The 20,881-nt window shown below is 38.2% G+C and overlaps 2 protein-coding genes across 2 annotated transcripts; both read left to right on the top strand.

The window, feature by feature from the left end:
• Positions 1-296: 296 nt before the first annotated feature.
• On the top strand, positions 297-10,968 carry LOC128236671 (vacuolar protein sorting-associated protein VTA1 homolog). Its single transcript, XM_052951693.1, has 8 exons — positions 297-441; positions 2,563-2,657; positions 3,125-3,249; positions 4,351-4,426; positions 6,168-6,270; positions 8,856-9,001; positions 9,372-9,486; positions 9,975-10,968. Exons 1-8 carry the CDS (start codon positions 342-344, stop codon positions 10,121-10,123), a joined length of 909 nt encoding a protein of 302 aa, XP_052807653.1. The 5' UTR covers positions 297-341; the 3' UTR covers positions 10,124-10,968.
• An 893-nt stretch (positions 10,969-11,861) lies between these two features.
• On the top strand, positions 11,862-19,748 carry LOC128238777 (beta-1,3-glucan-binding protein-like). Its single transcript, XM_052955018.1, has 12 exons — positions 11,862-11,986; positions 12,393-12,470; positions 12,657-12,776; positions 13,771-13,907; positions 14,955-15,029; positions 16,514-16,574; positions 16,943-17,110; positions 17,436-17,513; positions 18,016-18,133; positions 18,682-18,747; positions 19,118-19,235; positions 19,440-19,748. The coding sequence occupies exons 1-12, from the start codon at positions 11,878-11,880 to the stop codon at positions 19,641-19,643; spliced, it is 1,332 nt and encodes a 443-aa protein (XP_052810978.1). The 5' UTR covers positions 11,862-11,877; the 3' UTR covers positions 19,644-19,748.
• The last annotated feature ends 1,133 nt before the right edge of the window (positions 19,749-20,881 follow it).

The following is a 20,881-nucleotide window of genomic DNA, read 5'->3' as shown; positions in this document are numbered from 1 at the left end:
ACACACACAACAAAAATGTTTTTTCGACGTTTGTTTCAAAAGCGTATCAAAAAAACTCGTGATGCATGTTTAACTAATCACTTTTGCAACGGTGTAATCTAGTTCAAAATGGATTGGTACCCTCTTTCTCTTTTCGATCTATCTCTGTTTAATGTCAACTCCTCTTCCGAGTGTTACTGACATGAACGGTGCGCTCCACATATTTTGGAAGGAAAAGTAACGTAGGGTACCAATCTAGTTCAAAAGGCCGTTTCAGTATCCGTACGTTTGGACTGAAAACATACTTCCGGGTTACAGTAGGGCAAGGGTTTGAAAAAAAAATAAAATAAATAAATTGCAAAATGTCTTTACCCCCATTACCACCACAATTAAAGGCTATACAGCATTATTTAAAAACAGCCACTGAACATGATAAACGGGATCCAGTCGTTTCATATTACTGTAAGTAAGAGTCAAGCGCAGTACTGCGCTAAATGTATTAAGCGTATAATGTGATTTTCGGATGTCGTTCACTTTCGGACAAATATTGAATTGAGCTTTGACTTTTTTTATGAAAATAACAACAACGTCATGCAAAGTACATGTTTGTGTTTATTTTCCTTAAAACGCTAGTATAAGCATGACAAAAAAGCACTTTAAATTATATCAAGGTCTTTGCCATTTTATGATATTATTGTATGTTACTTGTTGGCGTAGTACAATTAATAAGGACACAGAGAGGAGGCATCGGACTAACCATCCATGCTTCTGGTAAAGCTGATCTGTGACTGTGTGTTCTTTGAATTCCTGGTTCTGTGTGTCGTTAATGGGGGGGCGCCTCTCCTCCTCCAGTGCGTTTTTTTTCTCTCATCCAATCAGAGGCTTCCCCGCCAGCCAATCGGGGCCCTGCTTGCAGCACCCCCACATCCTAGACCATGTGACACACACGTGATCACAACACTATGTCTAGTATTCCTTTTGTCTAGTCAAAGTTGAAACATTATTACGTTTTTAGCACATCGCAACACAGTGCACTGTGCTGCCCTTTTAACTGCCGGAGTCTTGTCACTGTCATTTGACATTTTCATGAGTATTTGTGTAATGAGCAGATAACACGTGTTTCAATGACCATCTGCTAATTATTAGGACATCCACAAGTAGGCAAAGCTAAAAGATGTCAGCCAATCAGAATTTACATTGAGTACACCTTTATCAAATGATATAGGTTTGTTTAATTAGAAAATGGTTTTAATTATATGTCATGATGAGGTACACATAAGAACAAACAAAAAATCTAGCAATTGATTTATTTTGGCCTTAGGGCAAGTCTGATTGTTTTAAATGTAAAGTTGTCTATGTTTTTTCTTCATTTAAGATGCTTCTTAGGAGAAAAACAAAAAGTGACAGTGCTAAAGGAGGTTGAAAACAAGTTCATTTTGCTACCTGTAAAATGAATCATTAATTTCGTTATTTTCTTATAAATATTCCATCTAGGATATGCAATCACGGTGAATGTGAATATAAATTGAGGATTGTGGTATGGGACAGAATTTTTATCAGGAGTTCTGTTTTTTCCTTATATACAAAAAGAATATTGTGTTCTTTAGGGTATATTCAGATGCTTTGAAGATTTAAGACAGTTTTTTAAATAATTGAAATATTAATATCACTACGAACTAATAATATGATCAATCCAGGATGCCCTTTTAGGCTTTTACGTAAATTATAAAAATAAACACGCTTCTTATAATGTGCCCTTTGGAGGATACACTTGTGAAAGCTCACAAGCAATTCATTTTTGCATATGGTTTTAGTCCGCCATTCTCTTTCTGACATCTAGAGAGGACTGTTTGAGTAGTCAACTAATTATATTAAATAAGCTTTCATAGTTTATAACTAACTGAGTTATTACGCTGTTTATTAAACAGTTTAAGCAGGTAATTATTCCTGTCCTGTCCCTTGGTTGCCACTGTCTATTTGTGTATATTTTTTAATCGTAATCATTGTAAACATCATACATTTTTGTTCCCTTTGTTTAATAAAATGTATGTTTATTTTGCTTTTAAACTTTTTTCTACATCTACAACTTCACCTGCCTGCTTGAATGTGCCAGTGAATATCAAGGTCAGATGAGAAATCAATCAAACTCTCCCACCAGCACATTCAAATATTAATTCCATTTATTTTCCAAACCTAATGATTTCGATTGAATCATTCCAGTAAAAAAACCAGGTGTAAACATTCATATAAAAATTGGGAAATATGACAAATTTATTTATTTTGATTTTTTTGAGTTGAGAGGGGGTGTGGTCATAGGTATGTGGCATAACAACGCACCCTGCCCCAGTGGCTTTGACAGTGAATTTGATTGGCTGCGGAACTAGCTTAAGTGTTATTGGTGTTACCAGTTTTTATCCAAGAAATTGTAGAGTTAGTAAATTGTGTGCAGGGCGAGTAAATTTTCAGGGGCACTTGCAGCTTTTAATTCTGAAATTGTGTCTGACATAGCCTGAAATATACTATGAGACATTATGCTGTCACATAACTTGTATAAATCTTTATGATAAAATTGTTATGTTTCAGGTCGCCTATATGCATTACAGAATGGAATGGAAATAGATAAGAAGTCGCCAGAATGCAGGGTATTCCATGTAACATTGATGGATTATTTGGAAAAGGTTTACTTTTTATTACTTTGATTCCATTTAGAGAACCTCAGGACAGTTAATGTGTAGACACATGATTGCTGTAATCTTATTTCTAAACAGTCAATTACCCAGTACACAGTGTATCATTTAATTAATATTTATTTCCCATATGATTTGTTGTTATTGGCTTAGTATCTGGTAGACATTGTTTTATTATATTTTAAACCTAAACAAAAAAGTGGGGGTTTTGATGGCCAAAAATCTACCAATCTTTCTTCACTTATCACAGATCTAATTTCATACAGACAACAATTGTAACTGTAAATCCTATTGTCACCGACTCCTCTATTAAAATGTACTTGTTATTTTCCTATCTCTGTGTTTTTTTCGTTTAATTTTTTTTTGAGGCTGATGAGTGGCATTTAATTTTAAGAAACATACTACATGAAGCTACCGGTAAATCATATTTTTCTAAATGGTGAGGTACTTAATTACAGGTGAAGAAGGAGACAGACAGTGAGGCGGTGCACAATGAGGTGGTGGGACAGGCTCACATGGAGAACTATGCCCTCAAGGTGTTCCTGTATGCTGACAATGAGGATAGGGCTTCCAGGTTCAACAAGTAAGGCCAGGGACACACATTCAACAATTTATTCCTTCTAAAAGTAATGGATAAGTGATTATACCCCCCAAAACAAAGTTTGGGGGGGTATACTGGAATCGGGTTGTCCGTCCGTCTGTCCGTCCGTTTTTTTTTTGTCCGGGATTCATCTTTGTCGTTATTGAACAAATCTTTTTCAAACTTTCAGATATTAATGGCCATGATGTAAACTTGCGCCTCTGTGAAATTGGTACGGGTCACATGACCCTGACCAGAGTTATATCCCCTTGATGTGTTAAAGTAGGCAAAATAAGCCCTGTCCGGGATTCATCTTTGTTATTATTCAACAAATCTTTATCAAACTTTCAGAAATTAATGGCCATGTTGTAAACTTTCGCCTCTGTGAATTTGGTACAGGTCACATGACCCTGACTGGAGTTATCTCCCCTTGATGTGTTAAAGTAGGCAAAATAAGCCCTGTCCGGGATTCATCTTTGTTATTATTCAACAAATCTTTATCAAACTTTCAGAAATTAATGGCCATGTTGTAAACTTTCGCCTCTGTGAATTTGGTACAGGTCACATGACCCTGACTGGAGTTATCTCCCCTTGATGTGTTAAAGTAGGCAAAATAAGCCCTGTCCGGGATTCATCTTTGTTATTATTCAACAAATCTTTATCAAACTTTCAGAAATTAATGGCCATGTTGTAAACTTTCGCCTCTGTGAATTTGGTACAGGTCACATGACCCTGACTGGAGTTATCTCCCCTTGTAGGCAAAATTAGCTTTGTCCGGCCTAACTCCAGGGCAAACAACCTAGACATGGAGGGGTGGGGGGTATTCGTTAGCCTATGGCTTACAGTTCTAGTTTGAATTAGGTCTAACCTTGATTTAAAACCCCCTACTATGTTCAAAGGCTTCTGGTATTGAGAAAAGATCCTTTGATTTACAGAGTCTGTCTTGTATGAATTTCAGCATGTAACTTGTTGCATACAATTATACAAACATTTATGACATGAAGAGAGCTTGTACTGAATTCTACTTGTTTTTATTTTAAAGTAAAAGTATTTGTGTATTGATAAGATACTTAATTATAGTATGAACACCTTTTTTTATTTCAGGAATGTTGTTAAGTCGTTCTACACAGCCGGCATGCTATTTGATACTCTGTCAGTATTCGGTGAACTTAGCGAAGATGTGAGCAAATATAAATTATAATATTTGTCATTTTCAAATTAACTTCCTTAAAAGCTTGGAACACAATAAAAGTTTATACACACATAGTATCACTATGAATCATTTTCAAATACTTTGAAAAGTTATGTAGTGTGTGGTGATTTTGTAGTGTGTGATGATTTTGTAGTGTGTGGTGATTTTGTCTTCTGGTATTGCGTAGTTGTTTTTTTCCACCATATTAAACGTATCTGTACTAGTTTTACTTGCTAAATGTTATTTTTTGTTATTTTTTTAGCTCCTCTTAGCACTTAGTGTTCAAGGTGAGCTTTTGTGATTGGTGTCTGTCGTGCGTCATCAACAGTTGCTTTAAATGGGGATATTTCTTGTGTGCTGCCCTTTTAAAATTGCTCGAAGAAATAATTTCCATGCAGAATTCAGGTTGCTATGGCAACAGAAAGGAGAAATCTTCTTGATGAAGCTTATTTGGTGTTTAACATTGTTTAGTGATCCTCTATCAAGATTGTTCACATTTAGTCCCTAGGGTCTAAACTATCCACTTCATGGGGGTCACCTGTTTTACATTCTGATATATAGGCAAAGCTTTGAAAATCTTCTAGTCTGAAACCACTAGGCCCAGACCCTCTATATTTGGTATGTAGCTTTATATACTGGTCCTGATAGGCTAGTCCTGTACCAATTTTGTTCAAATTATGCCCTTAGGGCCAAAGCTGGCCTCTCCTCTTGTTACCTACTTTATTATTTTTGAGGTTACAGCAAAGCAATTTGGGCCATGTGCACATATCATATAAAAATAGCTTGGATATGTTTGCTGACCATCCATATCGATCTAGTCACTCGAGAATAATTGCCCTTTCATTATAGAAATTACATAAAATTGGTCTTGTCTACTCATTAATTTCAGAAGCCTTTGTCCAAACACCACCAAACTTGGTTAGAATGTGTATTGGCATAATATCTTGTACTAGTTTGATAACCAGCCATATCGCTGTTGTCACTCAAGAGTGATCACCCTCATACCTCCATCACTTTAGAGCCTTTGTCCAATCATTACTGAATTTGGTCAGAATGTGTATTAGCATAATATCTGGGACAAGTTTTATAACCAACCATATCACTCTAGTCACTTGAGAGTTATTGCCCTTTAATTATAGAAATTACCTCAAATTGGTCTTGTCTGATAAATTACTTAATAATCCTTTGCCAAATCATCACAAAATTTGGTCAGAATGTATATGGGCATAAAGTCTTGAAGAAGTTTGATAACCAGCCTTATCGCTTTAGCTATTCGAGAGTCATCGTCCTTTAGTCATAGTAATTACAATGGTTTTGTCTGATCAACTTCTTCAGAATCCTTTTTCCAATCATCACCAAATTTGGTCAGAATGTGAATGGGAATAAAATCTTGGATAGGTTTGTTAACTAGCCATATTGCTTGAGTCACTCCAGGGTTATGACAAAAACTGTCGTTACAGTGTCCGCTTTCTAAAGGTGGCTAAATGTTCTACAACTTCTCACCAAACCTGGTGTCCTAAAAATTGGACTGGCATATCTTGTGACAGTTGGCACTTTTTTTCAGGATTGAATATTTAGTTCAATATTTGTGAAAAAAGTATACTTTTGGGGATTGCGAATGGGGCCAAATATCAGCTAAATTATCTTTTTAACAGTTATAATTATCATTAATTTTATAAACATTAATGAATATCTAAAATTAATTATTCTATTTTGTTTCATCCTCTAGATAGAAAAAAACAGAAAGTATGCGAAGTGGAAGGCGGCCTACATTCACCGCTGTTTAAAGAATGGGGAGACGCCTGTTGCTGGGCCGCTGGGGGGAGAAGAAGGTACAGTAGCTCTGTTACAAGCTTTGATTAGCTCAACTGGTTTTTGTGTCGCCTGAAAAGACGACACATAGGGGTTACTTTTGTCGGCGGCGGCGGCGGCGTCGTTGACGGCGGCGTCCGCGTCCCATTTTCGCTTGTCCGGGGTATATCTCCTAAACTATTAGTGGTATCAACTTGAAACTTCATATGTAGATAGATCTAATTGAGGGCAAGTGCAGTGCACAAGAACTGTTACTCTTGCTTCCATATTTTTATTTTCCCTTTGTTATTTTTCATGCTTAAAGTTTTGTCCAGGGCATATCTTGTAGAATATAAGAGTTATCAACTTGAAACTTCATATGTAGATAGATCTCATGGAGGGCAAGTGCAGTGCATAATAACAGTAACTCTTGCTTTCTTAGTTTTAAAATTATTGCCCTTTGTTAATTTTCATGCTTAAAGTTTTGTCTGGGGCATATCTTGAAGAATATAATAGGTATCAACTTGAAACTTCATAACTAGATAGATCTCATTGAGGGCAAGTGCAGTGCACAATAACAGTAACTCTTGCTTTCTTAGTTTTAAAGTTATTGCCATTTGTTAATTTTCATGCTTAAAGTTTTGTCCGGGGCATATCTTGAAGAATATAAGAGGTATCAACTTGAAACTTCATAGCTAGATAGATCTCATTGAGGGCAAGTGCAGTGCACAATAACAGTAACTCTTGCTTTCTTAGTTTTAAAGTTATTGCCCTTTGTTAATTTTCATGCTTAAAGTTTTGTCCGGGGCATATCTTGAAGAATATAAGAGGTATCAACTTGAAACTTCATAGCTAGATAGATCTCATTGAGGGCAAGTGCAGTGCACAAGAACCGTTACTCTTGCTGCCATATAGAGTTATTGCCCTTTGTTAATTTTCTTGCTTAGGTTTTGTCCGTGGCATATCTCGTAAACTATAGGAGGTTTCAACCTGAAACTTATTCCGTAGGTATATCTGATTGAGGGTTCAAATGCCACCTACACTTGAAAGTTAAATGGCAACATCATTTTCTATAAATGAATAAAATGCCAATCTAACAGCTATAATGTCGACAGTAAATAATTCGTCAGGCGACACATCCGACTCGCGGAGTTCTAGTTGAAGTAATCAGTTATATATGTCATAGACATTATGTTATTGGCGTACAAAAACTTTATCCTTCACCATGATTCAAAAACTGTTCAAGATATTCAAAACAACTTTGAACCTATTGTTGCCAGAGAAAATACACACATGTACAGCAAGGCCCATAACTCTGTGTATAATATTTTTGAGTTATGCCCCCTTTTCGTATGATAACAAATGATGAGACTGAGTGTGTTCATTCAGCGGCACTCTTGTTGAAATTGCTCTTCATTAGGTTGTCTGTTGTGTTTTTTGTGGGGACAAACAGTTTAGGAATTGTTGTAGTGAAAGTAACAGCATCAATGGCAGCATTTAGCAAAACCTACATTTTGGTCATAGCTCCAAACTCTAAAACAATAGATGATATCATGAAACTTTTTACAAATGTAACAAATAATAATATGTGTAAATCAGATGATGACCACCCTTGGTTATTACCTTCTGATTGTACCCCTGGGCAAATAGTTATCATATTGTCCGTAAACTAGATAATCTGGTCCTTTTTCTGTGTCTCTCTTTTACAATTTGTTATCATTGATGGAATTTCTCTACAAAATTGTGGGGCATCTTGGGCAAGCTTCTTCAAAGGTCAAGGCCAAACTTGTAGGTTATGGTTATACAATTCTGATTTCATTGTAGTAATTCATTTCTCAGTCTTAACTTTTAAACTATTGATGAGAATCAATCAATTTCTACACATTTGTAGAGCACCATATGAAAGTGTGTCTAGCATTCATGCTCTTATCTAAAAGTCAAGGTCACACTTGGAGGTTAATGTTATACAGTTTGGATTTCATAGCAATAACTCGAATCTCAGCCATAACATTTAACTATTCATTAGAATTCATACAATTCATACATCTATATGGAGCACAATGTGAAGCCCAGTATTCGAAATTAGACTTTTGGATGAACAAGCCCGAATTCTTATACTATTGCTTGGCACCAAATTTGTTAACAAGCCCTGCTATATAAAATTAAGAATTTGAGCAAGCCCGGAAGACATTTTACCAGTGCAGGGCTTGCGGGCTTGTGTTAATTTCGACCACTGTGAAGATGTGTTAAGAATGAATTTGTTCTCTTATCTGAAAGGTCAAGGTCATATTTGAAGGTGAATGTTAAATACAATATTCAAAATGGATAGGAATTTTATAAAACTGGTTTTAGTTTGTGTCTCAGCTGTTTTTTTTTAAGAATGTATTGAATCAAAGAATGTATTGAATCAAAGTCGACATGCATTTGTTTTTCCAGGGTTTTGATGTGATAGTAAATTCCTCATTAGTTTAGTCATGAAAATTTATATGAGGTGGTTTGACCTCATTACAATTATATTTACCTATGACTTGACAAATTTGGAGTACCCCAAAATACTTAATATCTATGTTTTTGTTCTGATGATACATGATAGTTACAAAATACATTTTTTTTATCCTATTTTAAGATGAGGGTGCAGGTGCCACTGGTGGGGCTCCCATAGGGTTTGAGCAGCCTGGCCCCTCCCAGGGGTACAGCCAGGGGCCCCCTCAGGATACAAACCCGGCCACCAGTCAACTTAACCTACCAACAGTTACCAACAGATCACCACAGGTGAGTTTAGAAAGAGTTTAGGAATATTACCGATTAAGTAAACAAGACTGCTTAATAAAAGTGAACTATTTTATGATTTCTGTTAGTTTTAACTGGGACTGGGTCCCAGATTATGACATCAGTACATGTATATATGTGTTCAGATCTGTTGTCATGTTTAGTGCATTTCTATAAAAAATCATGCGGTTGAACAGTATTTATGATGGTTAATCTGATTTATTTTGACTCATTATTGTGTGTCGAATTAAATATTGTAAAACAGTACTGCATTACATGACTTTTGTTCATATTTTGTAGTTAATATATGTGAACAATATGTCACTTACATATACATATTGCGTTATTGATTTTGCCTCTTTATATCCCCTAGGACCCTTCAGGGGGTACTCATGCCCCTCCCTCCACTCCCCAGGAGCCCCAGCAGGCATCCCGACCCCCTCCCACACAGACATTCACCACAGACTGGACTCCACCAAAGAATGCCAGTATGTACACCATGGATAAATTGGGGGTTGAAAAGATGTCAGCTTACTTATAGAAAATGACAGCCAGACACAAAAAAACAGACTTTGATATTGATTACATAATCAGTACTTGATTGGAATGGCTTGTCCAATTATTTCCAATGATTTGGGATAATTTTCAACCACTACATGGCACATTAATTATATTTGCTTGAGTAATTAAAAACTTGGTTAAGCATAATTTTGTTGAATCTTAATCAAAATACATTTGTCCAAAACCTTAGTATCTTTTCATTGCTAAAGCAGTTGATGAATAATCAAATCAAGACAAAACGTTAGTTGAAATAGAACTTAACATTGGATTCTGAGAGGAAATTCATTCCGATAGAGTGCTGGTGACAAGACGCTCTGTTCACTGATATAGAAGGAACTTACCATACTTATTTACATATAAGCACCCATGCCATGTGTTACTAGCTTGCTAAGCAACAATTGCCTGTTGTCTTCAGATGGAGTACAGCTGGCGGCAGGTCAGTACCAGCGTGCCATGAAGCTCTGCAAGTATGCGAGCAGCGCCCTGCAGTACGAGGACTCGAAGACGGCCATCGACAATCTCACCAAGGCTTTAAAGCTCCTCACGACTGGCTCGGAAAGCTGATGAACTATTGTGAACGCTGTGATATAGATACAAATTGTTTTGTTTTATATTTATTGTTCTGTGTAATAGAGCTGCTTTATTGCGACTATATGGACAAATTCTTTGCATGATTGAGAATGCATATATGTTTTCTTAAATTAATTTACATGTTAGATATTTTAATTCAAAATAAAGAAAATATTTATTTGAATTTTAGAACCTGATCTTTAAAACTAACTCCCTGTTAAATAATTCTCAGATAAAAGTACATATTGTTAAATATCGTGTAATATTATATTTAATTTCTCTTGAACATATTTGAATAAGCTTGCTTGGACTTATAAAAATAGCTAAACTTACGTAAGTGTGATAACTAGGTTACATGTGGGGAAGCACAGTCATTTTTATTGTACTGTTTCGTGAAAAGAGTCTTATGAGTTGTACAAAATTATATCAACATTATTTCATGTGAATCAAAACTTCAATCTGAGTGACGTCTACAATCCTCCTAAACAGGGGCAAAGCTAGACAAGATAGGACATGCAGAGCTGGCCTAGAGCCCCTTCAAGATATTTATATTGGTTGGTCTGTCATTGGGAAAGTGGATGCGTATCCCGGCATATATTATGCTAAAAAGAGCACATTTTTCTGCCAATGAATGCAGGCCCGCTCCTGCAGTGCCAGCCTGTAGTAACGCTAGGTGGACATGTTGAATACCTGTTACGTTTTTCGTTCAGTCTTTCTGTAGTATGCCTCTCTTCATAATTTCATATCAATGACTTATTGCACAGTGTTTGTATGATTTTATTTGTGTCTTGCAAGTATACTATACAGTTGATTTTATTTGTAATAAAATAGGAATAATACATTTATTGTGTTTTTCTTCAAATATTTGAAAATCCAACGTTGCAAGTTATTTGACTTAAATACAATTATTCTTTATTATTGAACATGTTCTCATGATTTTATATTTAACGATTTCTTTCAAAACATCATTATACTTTGAAAAAGGTACTCAAAATGGTATGATATATTTGCTGTTCATAAATTTTTTCTGTGAAGAAACAGTTGGAACTAGCTGATTTATCATTGTTGTTTGTAATATTTACTAAATGTGGTCGTCAGAATCGCCGTACCCAATTTGTTTTTGAATGTTCTCAAAAATGATAGACAATTTACTGGATGAAAGTGAAAATCAAGTGGCGAACCATGATTATTCGATTCAAATTGATAAAGAAAAAAAACATCGAACTCATAAATGTTTTATTGTCGCAATTTCACCGTGGTCGTTTGCATTTTCGGTCGCGTGATTTTATGCTCCTTCACAGTGAATGGTGTTAGTTCGACAAGAAGTCGATTTGTTGTGAGTCTGGGGTCAAATTTTAATGTTGGTCATACCTTTAAAAACGGAAAATATATTAATCAGAAACAACTTCAATAATTTGCAAATCTATCATTTTGGTTAAAATATCTGTTTAGTTGTGTCCCTTGAGAAAAAAAGACGAGTTGAACGTTGGCATACGTTGGCAGTGTTCTTTCTAGATTTCACCTGTCAATAACTGGATAACTAGAACTAACGTAAGTATCGTTATATTCTCAAGTTGTGCACCTCTGCCATCAGTTAGGTGTGTGAAAGAGGTTCCTTTTAGAAACGGTGTCATGAGCTAGATAATGCACTTGAATAGCCTTTATATAATTCACAATCATGTCACCTTATCTCTATAAATTTATCTCTATAAATTGCTGCCTGGTCGTCTGACCCTTTGTCAGTCAACATGAAGACACTACTTCCGCTGTTAGCCGCATTGTCTCTGACGGCAGCGCTCCCCAAACCGAGAATCAAACACCTTCCGGTTGAGGGAGAGCTCGAAATATCCGTTGAAGGTCAGTTGCTTTTTAGGGAAACCAAATAATAAGTAATTTAAACATTGTATGAAGACAGCACATGCGTTATATAATGATTACGTTTTAATTGTCTTCTAAATGTGTTGTACACCAATGAACACTAACATATAATTAATTAGATGATTAGGTGTTTTCTTTATTCGACTATACATGGTGTCGTGTGTTTGTGTGTGTGTGTGTGTGGGGGGGGTAATTATCTGGTTAACCACAACATATGTGACAACAATATATATGCCACGTCTTACCGGCGACATACGTGAATACGCACATCTTTTACAAAACCCACAACTGCTGTCATTTTAATAACAGTTATCTCCCTAGATCAACTGAAAACAAGGCTGCTATCCGCTTGTTGTAGTCACTACGAATGTTGCCTCTATTTCAGATGTACCCGGAGTTCGATGGACCGCAGTGCAGTATCATCTTGCTGGGAAATCCTCCGTCGGCACATTGTATCCTTCAGGTAATACGGTTTCCACGGTTAATCAAGGGATTTGACAAGAGGTCTGGAAATAGAACCCTTTCCTAATTTTTTTTCATATTTCCTAAATAAGTCGACCCTCGCGTATCGTCTTTGTATGATAAGCAATATGTGTCGTAAGAGACCATAACAAAATATATGTTTATGATTTATCCATGATCATGTCAGTGGATGGCGTTTGGAGGCACCGGGCGGATGTGGCAGGCTCCAGGTCTGGAAAGCTCAAGTACACACTGATAGGACAGACAAACGGGGAACCAGTTGTCACTTCCGGTACAGTCGACACAGGTAGGGACATAAAACTTTTCAACTCTTGTAAATTCATTATTTATTTCGACATCATTTACTACCAATTATGCCCGTTGAGCCGATACTATATGAAAATGTGGTTTTGCGAATAAAATAAAAATAGGCAATTTCGATAAACGCGTATGTTGGATCCATGGTGCTGTGATCATGTATTAAGTGGTTATTGCCAGTTAAATACGCAACTTAATGGATTCTGTTCAATTAGTATCAGATTAACCTTTTTGTTGAACTTATCTATGCAAAGGGCTTTCTAGTTTCTTAGTCACATAAAATATAAAAAAAAAAACATGTAAAACATTTCGCGTTCACATATTTATGCTTGTTTAAAAGGGATACGTGTGTAACGGTCCGCTGTAGGCGGCGGATGTGCGTTCATAATAATGTAACGGTCCGCTGGAGGCGGCGGATGTGCGTTCATAGTGTAACATTCCGTTATAGACGGACGTACGCTCATAGTACGTATGTTTACTTGATTAGTAAAGTAACGGTCCGGTGAAGGCGGCGGATGTACGTTCATAGTATAACATTCCGCTATAGACGGAAGTACGTTCATATTACGTATGTTAACTTGGTTGGTAATATGCAAATTAGCAAAGCCCGGTAACATTCCGTTACAGATGGACGTACCTTCATAGTACGTATGTTTACTTGGTTAGTAATGTAACGTTCCGCTGTAGGCGGCGGATGTGCGTTCATAGTATAACATTCCGTTATAGATGGAAGTACGCTCACAGTACGTACTCGTATGTTAACTTGGTTGGTAATATGCAAATGAGCAAAGCCCGGGCTCTGTGTGGATTGAGAATTTACTGTATAAAGACCAGCGGACCCCTTCAGGGTCGAGCAAGCTTTTCTCCGAAGGGATCTGTTGGTGTTTGTTTGACGTCGCACGTTACACGTGTAAGTCAGTTTTTCTTTGTTCACCTTAAAGTCTTAAGGTGGTTGAGCATATCCTCTATATTCCATTGTGCAGACAGTGATGATCGCGGCGCGGTAGTTGTGTCCCCCCAGGAGCGGCCGAGACGTGGACGGACGCTAGTATTTCGGGACGACTTTAACAGCCTGGACACGGGCGCCTGGGAGTACGAGGTTTCCATGTACGGTGGATATGTAAGTCGTTTACTTTTCCAATAGCATATAAGGCAATACATAATGTGTGGTTGTAACTCTCCAGACCAAAAATGTCCCCGAATAATCGATTTGGCAAAACTATGTTTGTAGTATGGCCGCATGTTTATTACTGTCACGTTTTTAAATGAAGAAAATAAAGCCCGACATTCCGAACGACGGAAATGTATAGTAATCAGTGGTACCACGTCCAATGGTGTTGTCAACTGCGATCCACTCTGGATGTCGCACAACAGCGTGAAACTTATGGATTCTACTCACCGCAGTGTACACACACCAAGTCCACCCAATGGTATGACATATTCGGCAAGTCACCCAAGGGTATGACATCTGTGTCAAGTCACGGCAACATTTACAATCCACCTGTAGGGCAGTGTACACACACCATGTCTACCCAAGGGTATGACATCTGCGGCCAGTCACGACAACATTTACAATCCACCTATAGGGCAGTGTACACACGCCATGTCCGCCCAAGGGTATGACATCTGCGGCCAGTCACGACAACATTTACAATCCACCTATAGGGCAGTGTACACACGCCATGTCCGCCCAAGGGTATGACATCTGCGGCCAGTCACGACAACATTTACAATCCACCTGTAGGGCAGTGTACACACGCCATGTCTACCCAAGGGTATGACATCTGCGGCCAGTCACGACAACATTTACAATCCACCTGTAGGGCAGTGTACACACGCCATGTCCGCCCAAGGGTATGACATCTGCGGCAAGTCACGGCAACATTTACTGTCCACCTGTAAGCAGTGTACGTCGAAACAACTCTTTTCAATGCAGTTCGTTCTTTTGAAAGATAGCTTTACTTGTCCTTTGAATGCACAAGATGGGAAATAATCACAAAATAAGAAGGTGCACGTAGATCTTTCTCTTTGGCTCGAAGTCCCAAACACTTTTGTGTCAAATATTTCGACCAAATGATATTCTACAGGTTTTTATCCAATTATGTCCTGTGGGTACCTAAATCAGCCGTTAAAGGAAACTTCAAAGTATCTTATATGTATTTTCCAGAACTGGGAGATTCAGGTGTACACGAACGACCCTCTGAACGCATTTACACGGAACGGACACCTCTTCCTTAAACCTGTGAGTTTATAGAGCAGAACAACACCGACAAGGACAGTTATCTACGTAGGCAATCGAAAACAACCTCGTATGTATGTGGACGATTTACAGTAATGTGGATAATTTACAAAGTCAGAATTGTTTACAGTTAAATACGCTGCATGTAGATCGCGTAGAAATTTCAATTTAACAGTAAGCCTATCCGATGGGTTTTTCTTTGGCTAAAACACTAAAATTTATATGTGTGTGAAGTTGGCTCAGCCATCGGCAATCGACAATCAACATTCGATATTAAATAGCAAATCTTCAATGTCGGGCTGCGATGTCGAGCTGGACGGTATTCTAGCTCGACATTCGATATTATAAATCAATTCTTCAATGTCGGGCTGCGATGTCGAGCTGGACGGAATTCTAGCTCGACATTCGATATTATAAATCAATTCTTCAATGTCGGGCTGCAATGTCGAGCTGGACGGTATTCTAGCTCGACATTCGATATTATAAATCAATTCTTCAATGTCGAGCTGCGATGTCGAGCTGGACGGAATTCTAGCTCGACATTCATTGTTATATAGCAAATCTTCAATGTCGAGCTGCGATGTCGAGCTGGACGGGGTTCTAGCTCGACATTCGATGTTATATAGCAAATCTTCAATGTCGAGCTGCAATGTCGAGCTGGACGGTATTCTAGCTCGACATTCGATATTATACAGCACATCTTCAATGTCGAGCTGCAATGTCGAGCTGGACGGAATTCTAGCTCGACATCCGATGTATATAGCAAATCTTCAATGTCGAGCTGCAATGTCGAGCTGGACAACACCGTTGTTTTAAAAGGAGGAGCGGGTTCCGATTGACTTCCGAGGTTGTTTTCGATGTAAAATGGCCGAGGTTATGGATTGGCAATGAAGGATGATGTGGACCGGCTCATTCGGCCAAACAACAACATATACAGCGATGATGATGATGCTGATGATTATGATGTTGTTGATGATGATGAGGATGATGATGTATCACACGCGGCCAAGGCAGATGTCAATTTGATTCCCAGTGTTGCACTGTCATTAGAACACAATGTCCTTGTCTTATCTCAATTTATCTGATTAAATGTATATCCTTAATCTCATCTGAAACTCAGATACATTTAACTATATAGCTGTTTACTACTAAGCGTAAGTACAATGATTGGCTTAAGGAAAGGTCACACCAAGACGGCACCCTTCTGCTGATCCTACAAGTAGAGCGAATATAAGGATTTTAAACAGATTTAGGTCCTAAGTCTACTCGACCAATCTTGCGGTTTTAAAAATAATTCAACCCCCAAAATACAGGGTGTGGAATCACGTGACTTCAAAGGGGTTCTCACATTGGTCACCACGGGTCACAACCGATGTAAACAAACAAGTGACTCATGTGTTTTCTGTTTTAAATGTCTAGTAGTCTTAACCACACACACACAAACACACTAAGTATGACATGGTTAGTATAAAGTCATCTATCTTCAGACCCTGACCGCTGACAAGTTCAATGAGAGCTTTCTAACTACCGGAGTTATGGATGTAAGATGTAAGTGATCAAGAAAATCGAACGCTGCGAATTGGGTGTACTAGACTAAGTGATGTACGATGTCGTGTATGAATGTCTATTGGCGACATTGACCATTTAAGTTAGAAATATTATAATAAGTTTCTGTTTATATAGAGCACAATTTTAAATGGTATATTGAGTTCCTTTGCAGCTTCCTAAAAACAAAATATCTATGTCCTTAATAAAAACTATCACATATCTTAATTATACCACATAGCTGATGTACACTTTTGCATTGCCACTGTCTTCAGGATCGAGTTTAAATAAAAAAAAAACTATACAACTGACAGAGGCCTATAACCATTCGGCCCATGTGTTCTCACTCACTTCCTGTTTCTGGTCCAAAGCGATCTGGGGCAAATGCACCAACGAGGACCGGTACGGCTGTCACCGGGAGGGCAGGTACGGCCTCCTGCCGCCAGTCATGTCCGCCAAGCTCAAGAGCCGCAAAACCGTCCGCTTTGGTTACGTGTGTGCGAGGGCGCGTATCCCCCAGGGCGACTGGATATGGCCAGGTACACCATGTCGTTTGCTACCCAAACCCCACACAGGGGTAACTTCTCCTTGCTGTTTCATGTACATCATGGATATAACTCTCATGCCGTCAAATCTTTATTTGAAATTGTTTGTTTTTACTTATATCTATAATTAGTTTTTTTCATAAAAAAAATAGTCAATAGTTGCATGCATACATGTAAATACTTAATCAAAATTTGTGTACGGTATTTGAAATTTATGGAAGTCAATGCAGAAAAGTATTTTGTATATCTCGGAGAATGGTTCATAGCGAGTATTCGTAATATTTCGCACATTCTTTCTACGTACTGCTCATATTTTCAGCGATCTGGATGTTACCACAGAGCAGTCACTACGGCCAGTGGCCGCGGTCCGGGGAAATCGATCTCATGGAGAGTCGTGGTAATGAACAAGGGCGAACAGCCCCTTTCTTACGTTAAGACGTGGCCCCCGAATTTATCAAGAACCCACACACACCGCCCTAAGCCCATCCACTCACGGCGTCCCTGACCGTACTGAGGAGGAATTGAGTATGTATTTAGCGTTCAACTTTATTTAGACAACTTGGACACTTTGCAACACTCAGTTGAAGTTTTCGGAATTGCATGAACGACTGTTTGATTTGTTTAATTAAAAATAGCGCTCTCAATTTGCTTAATGAAAGTTGAACGATTCCAAACCCTTTTCGCTTGTTGCTGTTTAATTTGTTGGTATTTGTGTATCACATCGTGTCAGTCTTTTTGATACATTAAACATATGATATCCATATATATATAAAATAAACTTACCTTGCTGTTTGGAGCTTATTCTGAACCCAATAAAACAACAGTTCGAAAATACGCATGTGAACCTCGTGCATGTAACGATTGGATCATATATTACATGAGCAGTTTCCATTGTCTAGGAAACAGTGTCGCCCGTGCTCCCGACGGTAACGACCATGGTCGGAATGAGGTCGGCTCCACGATGCACTGGGGCCCTGACGCAGGACAAAACAAGTTCTACTTAACCCACGGGGAGAGGTAAAGTGTTGGACGGAACCGGGGGGGGGGGCATCTACCTGAATTGCATACACAAAGATTTAAATGAACAAATATTTTGCTGAAAGGAAAAAGGGACGTTCAAATTGTCTTTAGATGCAATGGTTTATCACAAGTGCGTTCAAGACCGCATGGACGCAAATAAAATGGAATACGTCCGTCATCAGCTTTCAGTGATTTCGACATCAACATGTCAGCAATATTCTACACTTGTATGAAATGTTTTGGTGACACGTTTAGTTGATGTAAGCACTGACATCCCGGACATTAGCCGTTGAAGGCAATAGGCTGGACATCAACCATAAACAAGGCAATAGCGTTTCCCGTGTATGCTCTTTGGGCAAAGTCGTTTGTTTGTGCCGTCCGAAGATTGACTTCTTTCCCTTGCCAATCTCCCTCTATATAACTGATATACAATGGATGGAAGCGCTCGTAGGCACCCGAGTGTACTAATAATATCGGATGCGCACTCGCCGTGTTCATACTTAAACAGGGAAGTGAGTGAAAACTATTTCTTTTGTATTTCTTAGGGACGACGGGTCTTTCTCTACGCAGATGCACGACTACTGTGTGGACTGGACCCAGGACCACATCTCGTGAGTGGAATCTTTTATACAAAAAAGAAGAAGTCATCTCAAAATACTAAACGTTCGTTCTATGATCGCGGTTTTGGAATTGGACCGTATGACGATGGTGCAGTGTCGTGTGGTTATATGTAAATGAAAGACAGTGGCGTGGCGCACGTTTTCCCACCTCCTATTGCACCTGTTAAAAGATCTAATAGTATGTTCATCACACAAGTTTGTTATTTAAAACAATACATTGCAGCCATTAAAAAGGTCAAAACAAAATAGTATTGCACCACTTTACAAGTTCACTGGTGTAAGATTTTTGTTAACTTATCGTTAAGTGTTAATGCCACTTTATATGTACATTGATTACGGACGTTGAAATCTGCTGTTGCAGTATCACGGTGGACGGTCATGAGGTGATGCGAACGGGCGGTAATTTCTGGCAGAAGGGAGGCTTCGGGGGTTCCAACCCCTGGGCCGGCGGCTCCCACATGGCCCCCTTCGATCAGCCAGTTAGTTATTATACATGTCATCGCTTTTCCACATTAGATTGCCCATTTAATGTTTTTACACTTTTGTTTTCGCATTTGTTTTAATTTGCTAATTTGGCTGTTTCCTGGTTTTGTTTCTCTTTATTATGACCATCAGACATACCTATTCTTAATGCCTCCTGTCCGAATTGTTACATTAAGGCATGTCATATTCTCTGTTTTCAGTTTTACTTGATCCTGAATGTGGCGGTCGGCGGCACGAGCGGATTTTTCCCGGACGACTGGACGTACAACTCCCGGAAACCATGGAGGGACGGCTCCACAAAGGAGTTAGAGGAATTCTGGGCTGCACGGCATGAGTGGCAGCCTTCGTGGCAGGGTGACATGGTTGCCATGGAAGTGGACTGGGTCGAAATGTACCAATATTGATCGCTTTCGGCCGCTATTGACCAGTGCTGACCGCTACTCCGTGGCCGAGCACTCTCGGATTCTTCATTGTCATTGTACTTTTCTGTCACAAACTCAATGCCATCACTAGTTTGTTATTTGTTTTATTATCGATGGAATGACTACGGATATTATACATTTTGCTGAAAACCTCTTCAAATAATAGTTCTTATAATTTCACATAATTTCATCAGGCATACACTTATATCGCAAAAATACATCAATTGTCTACTTAGTCTAGGTCATGAATCGATTTGCAAAATTTATGATAACCAACTCCTCGAAATAAAAGTGGTGCTAAAATTCAAGCTATTGACACGAATTTGAGACTTTTAAGTTCAGGCAGTATGTGGGACAAGGTAATCGACCACTTCGCCCGATGATAGCGCGCACGTCCCTCTTGTTACAGGGCTTTCCCATAATCCAAGGTACAAGTCAAGCTGGGGCCTACAGGTTTTGTCCATCTCCTTTATTTAGAAATTATGTTCAGAATTTCAATGTTGTTTTTTTTAAAATTAACCTCATGCGAGGTTAGATCATTGAAATTCCTCAAAGTCTTAAACACTCGTCCAGTTTCAGTCAGTAAAATATCGGAATGCTGTAAATCTGTGGTTGTTTTTTTTGAACATTTTGTTAATAGTGGCTATTTTGTCAATGACCTATGATACTACTTGATAAATAATTGTAATTTTATTAGCTTGCTAGCTCCTCATTCCATTCTCAAGTAGAGTATTATGACGTTTATTGTTATGACAATTATCGTTAAATCTAATTCGTTATATATAATAGAACGCGAGGAATATATGTATGATTGTACGTAACGCGAGTATCTACATAGTTCGCTTAGAGTATATATAGTTATACGTAACGCGAGGATGCACATAGTTCGCTTAGAGTATACACAGTTATACGTACCACGTACCACGAGAATCTACATAGTTCGCTTAGAGCATATACAGTTATACGTAACACGAGGTTGTATATAGTTCGCTTAGAGTATATACAAGTATAAGTACATAGTTCGCTTAGAGTATATACAAGTATAAGTACATAGTTCGCTTAGAGTATATACAGTTATACGTACCACGTACCACGAGAATCTACATAGTTCGCTTAGAGCATATACAGTTATACGTAACACGAGGATGTACATAGTTCGCTTAGAGAATATACAAGTATAAGTACATAGTTCGCTTAGAGTATATACAATTATACGTAAC

This window comes from Mya arenaria, chromosome 6, assembly GCF_026914265.1.
Source record: "Mya arenaria isolate MELC-2E11 chromosome 6, ASM2691426v1".
In the NCBI taxonomy this organism is placed as follows: domain Eukaryota; kingdom Metazoa; phylum Mollusca; class Bivalvia; order Myida; family Myidae; genus Mya; species Mya arenaria.
Note: the sequence above shows the minus strand (reverse complement) of the source record. Positions and strands in the feature narration are given on the sequence as shown.

What these genes read in the sequence shown, in the direction of transcription:
- LOC128238777 (XM_052955018.1), top strand. Translation starts at nt 11,878, where the DNA reads ATGAAGACACTACTTCCGCTGTTAGCCGCATTGTCTCTGACGGCAGCG. An exon ending in CGGCACATTGTATCCTTCAG is followed by an intron (nt 12,471 to 12,656) that starts GTAATACGGTTT and finishes TGATCATGTCAG; the next exon opens with TGGATGGCGTTTGGAGGCAC. An exon ending in TGGCCCCCTTCGATCAGCCA is followed by an intron (nt 19,236 to 19,439) that starts GTTAGTTATTAT and finishes CTCTGTTTTCAG; the next exon opens with TTTTACTTGATCCTGAATGT.
- LOC128236671 (XM_052951693.1), top strand. Translation starts at nt 342, where the DNA reads ATGTCTTTACCCCCATTACCACCACAATTAAAGGCTATACAGCATTAT. An exon ending in TGATGGATTATTTGGAAAAG is followed by an intron (nt 2,658 to 3,124) that starts GTTTACTTTTTA and finishes ACTTAATTACAG; the next exon opens with GTGAAGAAGGAGACAGACAG. An exon ending in TCGGTGAACTTAGCGAAGAT is followed by an intron (nt 4,427 to 6,167) that starts GTGAGCAAATAT and finishes TTCATCCTCTAG; the next exon opens with ATAGAAAAAAACAGAAAGTA.